Genomic DNA, 8,039 nt, shown 5'->3' on the forward strand with positions numbered 1-8,039 from the left:
CAGCCGGCCTCGTCGCTGTTGTCGCCGCAGTCGTCGGCGCCGTCGCACTTCCACCAGAGCGGCACGCAGCGGCCGTTGCGGCAGCGCAGCAGGTGGCCGCTGGTGCCGCAGTCACCCTGGCGGCGACCCCGGCGGCCGTCAGCAGGCGGAAGCCGCTCGGTGGAGGGGCAGTGTGACGGCCGAGCAGGCGCACCCCGCACGGGTCTGGTGCGGGGCGGCAGAGAGCAGCATCGCCCACTGGTGCACAGGCAAGGCAGTGGAGGAAGTTCTCGTGAAGACGAGGTTGGGGAGGGGGGGGGGGGGGGCATAGCTCAGTGGGCGAACGCGTACCGTGATGGAACTGCGAAGCCGTTCCTTCCACGGGAGTAAGCCTCGCCGGAAAACTGCCAGCAGCTGACACATGTGGGGAGCACATACCGCTGGGATCGAGCATCCGGGCCGGCGATGGCACCCGTACCATGGGGAAGGTGGGCGCCGGCTCCGTGGTGGGCGCAGCCGTGGTGGTGGCCGTGCAGTTCAGCTCGTCGGAGCCGTCCCCGCAGTCGTTCTGCGAGTCGCAGCGCCACTTCATCTGAATACAGCTGGAACACGCCACGGCCCGGTGACGCGCCTGCCGAGCGGGCCGCCTCGACCACTACACAGCAAACTCGGCCAAGACACGGACAACAGTTTGGGGCAGGTGAGGCCGCGCTGCCGGTGCTTTCAGAGGGTTGATCCCGCCCAGACCGCGTAGCCTTCCTCCGGCCCGGCGCGTCATCACTTCACGTCACTCAACGGGTCCAAAAATCAGGGCGTTCGCACGCCATGCTATAACGGGCAGACGGACACGCGGCCTAAGTTCGTAGGGAGCCGAGGACACCGATGAGGACACCGCAGACCGACACTGTACCTCGCCCGCCTCTGCAGGCTCTGACAGCAGCCCAGTCGGCGCCCTGGCGCCGCGCGCTGCACCCCGATCCGCGCCGCGGCGGCGGTCGTACCGCTTGTTGGCGCACTGGAACTGCCAGCGGGGACAGCTGTAGTCGGCGCAGCGGGCCGCGTCCTCGTCGTCGCCGCCCGGGCAGTCGGCAGAGCCATCACACACCCACGAGATCGGCAGGCACTGGCTGCTGTTGACGCACTGGAACGACGGCGCTGCCGGCGGGAGCGGACGGCGTGGGGCGGTCAGGGCTGCGCGCGGCCGATGGCGGAGCAGGCTGCTGGTCCTGTCCGTGCGGCGACAGCGTGACGGTGCGGTTCTTCTCGTAATGTCTGACGACTCACACTCTACAGCACTGGCAATGATGGGACCGCTGTCCGCGCACGGGAATGCCAGGTTCGGGTCTTCGTCGGGGGCCCTCCACTCAGGTTGTCGTCGCGAGATAAACAAACTCCGTCCAACGCGCAGCAAAGGCCCGCCGACCGCCGAACCCACGCGCGTGCGACGAGACGCCCGTCCGGCCGCGTCCCACTCCGACGCCACCGACTGCGCCACCCGCGCTGACGGAACGGTGTGCCGTCCGCGCCACGCCTTCGCCAGTCCCAATGCCGACGATACACACGCACCGACCGCAGCTGGGCACACCACTCGCCATTGCCCGTGACACCAGAGGTGCCAGAGGCGGCAGCGCGCCGGCGCGGGCCGCCGACTCACGTGGGCAGGGCGGCGGCGCCGGCGTCGGGCAGTCCAGCTCGTCCGACTTGTCTCTGCAGTCGTCGTCGCCGTCGCAGCGGTACTGGCTGCGGATACAGCGGCCGCTGGCGCACTGGAACTCGGTGCTCGTGCAGTTGGGGTACACTGTGGGCGGGGCGGCCCGGTCAGGCTCGGCGTCGACCGCGCACGCCGCCAGGGGCTCCGGCGCCCGACTTTCTCCAATGACGACAGCCGTCAGGCGACACTGGACCGCAGACGCCGTCAGTGTAACACTAAGAGAAATACTAGATCAGGAAAACCTTACCAGTCAGGACTCAGTAACTGGACTAGTAGATGGCTCGCACGCTAACATCGATTGTGCACTCCCGCTTCAACGCCCGCGTTTTGCGGTGAAGGCGCACCGTACCGCCATCCCCGCACGACACGGCATGGGGAAGTCACACAAGTTTAACAGTGCACACTGCCAGACACACGTGCGTGTCCGGCCCTCTCGCGGTCCGGGCAGCGCGCCAGCCGAGCCTGGCGCCGCACCGGCGCGTCCGCCGGGCGGTCGCTCACCGCAGCCGCGCTCGTCGCTGCCATCGTGGCAGTCGTCCTCGAAGTCGCAGTGCCAGGCGGCCGTGATGCAGCGGCCGTTGTCGCAGCGGAACTGTAGGCTGCCGCAGCTGGCCTGCGGCGGGGCGGGGCGGGCGTCAGTCGCCGAGCCGCGCCCGCGTCACACCGCCGCCAGCGCTCGTCACGCGGCGCGCCACCATTCCACCCCTGACTTGGGCGAGACGTGAAGCCTCGCAACTGCACACGGACCTTGTGATGGACGGCTCGACCCGCTAGACAAAGGAATAGCGTTTTGGTACCAGAGGGAACATCTAACCTCGGGACTGCACAGACTAATGAAGACACTCTGACCCCAAGCTTCAGTACAAACACTGGCCACTGGCGGTCCTCCGACTAGCCCCTTCCCCGACCTTACAGTCCAAACGGCAGACGGTCCCAGCCGCGCGACCACAGCTTCGCAAGGGACGCCGCCCGCCCGCCATCGCTCTGCAGGCGGGAGGCGACGGCGGCGTCCGGTCACCTGCTGGCAGTCGCGCTCGTCCGAGTTGTCGCCGCAGTCGTTGTCGCCGTCGCACAGCCAGTCTCGCCTGATACAGAGCTGCTTATTGGCGCACGTGAAGTACTCGGCCGCGCACTGCTCGTTCACTGCAAAAGAGCCTCGACTGTCGGTGGGCGCGTGCTGTCGTCACCCCGGCGCGCCGATGACGCGGCGCCGAGCACACCGTCGGAGCGGCGGCCGCGCTCGGCCCCCACACACACCTCACGGTCCTCTGGTCCGGGCAGTGCTCGTGTGCCGCCGGACACTCGACACCTGCACGCGGCAGTGGTCCCAATCACTTCTCACCAATATCCGCGCCGCGACAACCATGACCGTGGCGAGCAGTCTAGCGCCAAGCATATGACGTTAACATCCGCCCACGTCGCTGAAGACACCGAGAACCTTTGACACCCGAAACCTGTCACCATTCGGCCACAGGGTCGCTCACCTGACGGGCAGGTGCCGTTGGCGAAGGGCGTATTGCCGTTGAAGCACACGCACTTGTCGTTCTGCAGGCGCAGGCCGTCCGGGCACAGGCACCGGTGCTTGCCGTCGGGCCGTGGGGTGCAGAGCCAGGCGCAGGCGGTGCTGTTGGTGCAGCCGCTGACACCCCGCTGCGACTGCTGGCCGAACACCTGGCCACCGCCGCACAGCCCGGCGTCAGAGGCGGCGCCCTCACTGAACCCCACGGCGCCCCCACAGGAAGCGCCGATGGTCGGCAGGGAACAAACAGCCAGGCGTCAGAGGCGGCGCCCCCACTGAACCCCACGGCGCCCCCCACAGGAAGCGCAGATGGTCGGCAGGGAACAAACAGCCAGGCGTCAGAGGCGGCGCCCTCACTGAACCCCACGGCGCCCCCCCCCACAGGAAGCGCAGATGGTCGGCAGGGAACAAACAGCCAGGCGTCAGAGGCGGCGCCCTCACTGAACCCCACGGCGCCCCCACAGGAAGCGCCAATGGTCGGCAGGGGAACAACCAGCCAGGCGTCAGAGGCGGCGCCTTCACTGAACCCCACGGCGCCCCCCACAGGAAGCGCCGATGGTCGGCAGGGGAACAAACAGCCAGGCGTCAGAGGCGGCGCCCTCACTGAACCCCACGGCGCCCCCCACAGGAAGCGCAGATGGTCGGCAGGGGAACAAACAGCCAGGCGTCAGATGCGGCGCCCTCACTGAAGCCCACGGCACCCCCACATGTAGCGCCGATGGTCGGCAGGACAACAGCGTAGCCGGTGGGTAATGCTGTGATTGACATGAATAGGCCGGAATATCGGAGCGGGGTGAAGAAAGCATGTCAACAAACGGGCGTGAGGAAAAGGGGGGAAGTATGGAAAAGTGGATGACCGAAAAAGGACCTAAAGCAAGAATATAAATCAGCATTGAGATAGAAACGGGAAAACCGCCGCGCAAACGACATAAACGAAACGGAACGAAATGACAAGATTTTCACATGCAGACAAAAGAGGGGACGTGCACAAACCTTGACGTCGACGACGTTGGGCACCTTGTCGAGCACGGTGACGACGTGGGTCGGCGAGCGCTTGTCGGTCATGAGCACCACTTCGCTCTGCCAGTCGTTCCAGAACATCAAATCCTTGTACACGGAGATGGCGAACGGGTGTCGGCTGTTCTCCTGGAGACAGGTACGGCGGCGGGTCAGGCGGCGGCGATGCGGTGGGTCAGAGCGGGGCGGCAGGTCAGAGCGGGGCGGCGTAGCGCGGGTACGGCGTGCCCGCTCCGACCCGGCCGCGTGCCTCGGGTACACACCATCACGCCACTCCAGCAGGAGTGTGTGCTGCTCCCAGGTGACGTCCCGGACGGCGACAGTGTTGGACAGGCATGGCCGTCATCGCGTTCTGACAGGCGAACAAGAGGTACTCGTGTACAGCTCTGCAGCGCCTACACTCCGCTGCGTGCCATTTAACGTTGAAGGGCCTCACTTTGTCCCACGTCGGTGAACGGGGAGGGGAGCCAGAACCGCGTTCGAGACTACCACTGCGACTTCGCGGGTTGTCCTAAGGCCAGACAAACGGAGAGCCGCTGCCGCCGCCGCGCCGTCCCGCCGACCCAGCGTCTCTCACAGAGTTCTGCAGCAGTATCTGGAAGTGGCCGCCGTCTAGGTCGGACGACGCCAGGTAGTCGAGGTTGGCATCCACCCAGAAGATGCGGTCCGCCTGGTAGTCGATGCTGACGCCGTTGGGCCACATCACCTTGCCCCGGCCGGCGATCTGGGTGTGCTTCGTGCCGTCCATGAAGGCGCGGTAGATGCCGGGGGTCGTCTGAGACCAGTCCGTCCAGAACATGTACCTAGCCGACATGGGAATGGCAGTCAGGCTCATGTCCGGGTAAAGAACAGGGAAATGCAAATTGTGAATGCAAAAGCGGCTTCGGGTGGGTGGTTTGAAAGCTTACATACGCCCCATCGCATGGTTTTAGAGCAAGGAGGCGAAGTGCAGCGCTGACTTCTGCACTCCTCCCGCGGCCGTCGCTCCGCTGACCGCGCTATACTCCTCCCGTGGCCGGCGCTCCGTTGACCGCGCCGGTGGTACAGCACCTCACCCGCCGAAGACACAGCGCCACGTGTCCGAGCATGTTCAGCGGCACCCGTCACCTACCCAGCGCTGGGCCCGCCGCAGCGGCAGCGGCAGCAGCAGCGGCAGTGGCAGCCAGCCGCCTCCCGTGCGCGTCACGCCTACTGACCCTTTGCTGGGGTGGAGCGCCAGGCCGCGGGGGTTGTCCAGCTCCGCACTGTCCAGCAGCGTGGCTCGAAGGTGGGTGGCGTGGCCGGCACTCGGCCGCACTAGCTGGATGGTGGCCGACACCGACTCGGTCAGGTACAGGTTGCCGGTGGTCCAGTCTAGCGCCAGCGCCTCCACCGTCGTCACGTTCCGGTTCAGCAGAACTTCGCGGCCAGCGCCGTTCAAGCACTGGCGCTGTGGGCCACCGACGGACGGTCAGAGCGCGCAGGGCAGTGACGGCGGAACAACTGTGATGGGACACCGGCGGACGGTCAGCGGCGCAGCGCGCAGTGACGGCGGGACACAACTGTGGTGGGACACGGCGGACGGTCAGCGGCGCAGCGCGCAGCTGACGGCGGGACAACTATGAGGACACCGGCGAGCGGACCAAGGGGGCAACGTTTCGCCGGGTGACCGCAGACAGCAGCCAGCTCGCCGTCACGGGACAGACCTAGCAGCGCGCTCATCGGAGCACACAACAGCGCAACAGACAGCGTGTGAACTGCAGTTCAGCGGGACACCACCCTGGTAATGACAAAGTTTGTTTCGCCTACAAGACCGGACGGCGCGTGCCACCGCGGGTCCTGCAGCGCCGGACCCCGCGGCCCAACGCATCCACAGCCCGCCACGCGGCCGGCGGCGGGCCCCTCTCCGCTCACCAAGACGGCCTTGACGCGGTGTCGGACCATCACGCAGTTGTTGCGGCACGTCGAACTCGAGCGCCACCACGCTGGCCACGCCGCTCGCGGCAGCGGCAGCGGCGCCACGCCGCTCTCCACGTCCGAGACGGCCAGACGCAGGATGGCGTCACGCTTGGCCATGAGGAGGAAGTCGGTGCTCTCGCTGCCGGGGAACGGCGACGGCGTCAGAGGGCAGAGGGGCCGAACAGGGGGAGGGTTGGCGACGGCGTCAAAGGGCAGGGTCGAGACAGGGGGGGGGGGTTGGCGAGGGCGTCAGAGGGCAGAGGGCGAGACAGGGGGAGGGAGGGGAGGGGTTGGCGACGGTGTCAGAGGGCAGAGGGGCCGAGATAGGGAGGGAGGGTTGGCGACGGGGGAGAGGGCGAGGGCCGAGACAGGGGGTGGCGACGGCGTCAGAGGGCAGAGGGTCGAGACAGGGGGGGGTTGGCGCACGGCGTCAGAGGGCAGAGGGCCCGAGACAGGGGGGGGGTTGGCGACGGCTCAGAGGGCAGAGGGCCGAGACGGGGGATGGCGACGGCGTCAGAGGCCAGAGGGTCGAGACAGGGGGGGGGGGGGTTGGCGAACGGCGTCAGAGGGCAGAGGGTCGAAGAAAGGGGGGGGGGGGGGTTGGCGACGGCGTCAGAGGGCAGAGGGCCGAGACAGGGGGAGGGTTGGCGACGGCGTCAGAGGGCAGAGGGCCGAGACAGGGGGGGGGGGGGGGTGGCGACAGCGTCAAAGGGCGGGGCCGAGACCGGGGTGGGTGGGCGCGGGTAGGAGGGCGGGGCCCAGGAGAGCTGTGGGGGATGCCAACAGCGGACGATCTGGTGAGCGGGGAGGGCAGCCACCGGCCGTGGAACGGTGCGGTGCGTCGGTCACCACGTCGGACAGCCCGCGACTGCAGCGCGGCGGCGGGTGTTGGCGGGGCCAGAGCGCAGGTGTCGCAGGTGTGCTGGTTCTCCGGGAAAACACGCCATCGCCGTCAAGCCATACAACGGCGCTCACGAGCGTTTTGACATGACGCCCAGTACGGTCATGTCATGTCGTTACGCCTTTACGAAGCACTCAGCTGCTAAGGCTTTTATGGGTCGCCTTCCTCTCACCTCGGCCGGAAGGGTGGGCACGCGGGGAATCGAACCCGTACCTCTGGTTTCCCAGACGCGCATTGGTTAACACAGATGATTGACACACTACCGTGCCCCTGAACCAGTTACGGAGCAACAGCATGGCGAACCTCTTTCCGGCCAACAAACCACCATCCGGCTATTTTGACACCGCTCTGTCAGCCGACTGGCCCACAGCTGCCACCCAGCGCCCTGTGCCCCACCAGCGTGCGGTGGTGGGTTCGTCTGCGCGCGGCGGCCGGCGCGCCGCGGTCACTCACCTGAGCGGGCAGGGGCGCCGGTCGGGCGCTAACAGCACGGCGGCGGCCGGCGCGCCGCAGTCACTCACCTGAGCGGGCAGCGGCAGGGCCGATCGGGCTCAAACAAGCACGGCGGCGGCCGGCGCGCCGCGGGTCACTACCTGACGGGGCGGGCGCCGGTCGGGCTCAACAGCACGGCGCGGCCGGCGCGCGGCAGTCACTCGCTTGAGCGGGCAGGGCCCCGGTCGGGCTCAAACAGCACGGCGGCGACCGGCGAGCCGCGGTCACTCACTTGAGCGGGCAGGGGCGCCGTCGGGGGGCTCAAAACAGCACGGCGGCGGCCGGCGCGCCGCAGTCACTCACTTGAGCGGGCAGGGGCGCGGCGGTCGGTGCTCAACAGCCCGGCGGCGGCCGTGCCCGGCTGGCACGTGGTCGCCGGCACGGCGCGTAGCGCGAGACTGGTTGTAGTAGCCGCCCTCCGGGCAGCGCGTCGGGTCGTACGAGTTCGGCAAGGCCGCGCCACGGCGACGGGTCCCGTGCGC

The 8,039-nt window shown here is 67.9% G+C and overlaps 1 protein-coding gene across 1 annotated transcript in view; it reads right to left on the minus strand.

Moving 5' to 3' along the window:
• Positions 1 to 138: 138 nt before the first annotated feature.
• Positions 139 to 8,039, minus strand: part of LOC119093376 (sortilin-related receptor) — a 34,375-nt gene continuing 26,474 nt past the window's right edge. Inside the window, exons 28-38 of the mRNA XM_037216331.1 lie at positions 6,228 to 6,303; positions 5,423 to 5,655; positions 4,804 to 5,029; positions 4,203 to 4,355; positions 3,175 to 3,361; positions 2,709 to 2,833; positions 2,192 to 2,303; positions 1,634 to 1,777; positions 981 to 1,134; positions 418 to 581; positions 139 to 155 (exon numbers count right to left, since the gene is read on the minus strand). Coding sequence (XP_037072226.1) covers positions 139 to 155; positions 418 to 581; positions 981 to 1,134; positions 1,634 to 1,777; positions 2,192 to 2,303; positions 2,709 to 2,833; positions 3,175 to 3,361; positions 4,203 to 4,355; positions 4,804 to 5,029; positions 5,423 to 5,655; positions 6,228 to 6,303 — 1,591 coding nt within the window. The remainder of the gene's footprint in view (positions 156 to 417; positions 582 to 980; positions 1,135 to 1,633; positions 1,778 to 2,191; positions 2,304 to 2,708; positions 2,834 to 3,174; positions 3,362 to 4,202; positions 4,356 to 4,803; positions 5,030 to 5,422; positions 5,656 to 6,227; positions 6,304 to 8,039) is intronic.

This window comes from Pollicipes pollicipes, unplaced genomic scaffold (assembly GCF_011947565.3).
Source record: "Pollicipes pollicipes isolate AB1234 unplaced genomic scaffold, Ppol_2.1 Scaffold_4002;HRSCAF=4701_pilon_pilon_pilon, whole genome shotgun sequence".
NCBI lineage: Eukaryota > Metazoa > Arthropoda > Thecostraca > Pollicipedomorpha > Pollicipedidae > Pollicipes > Pollicipes pollicipes.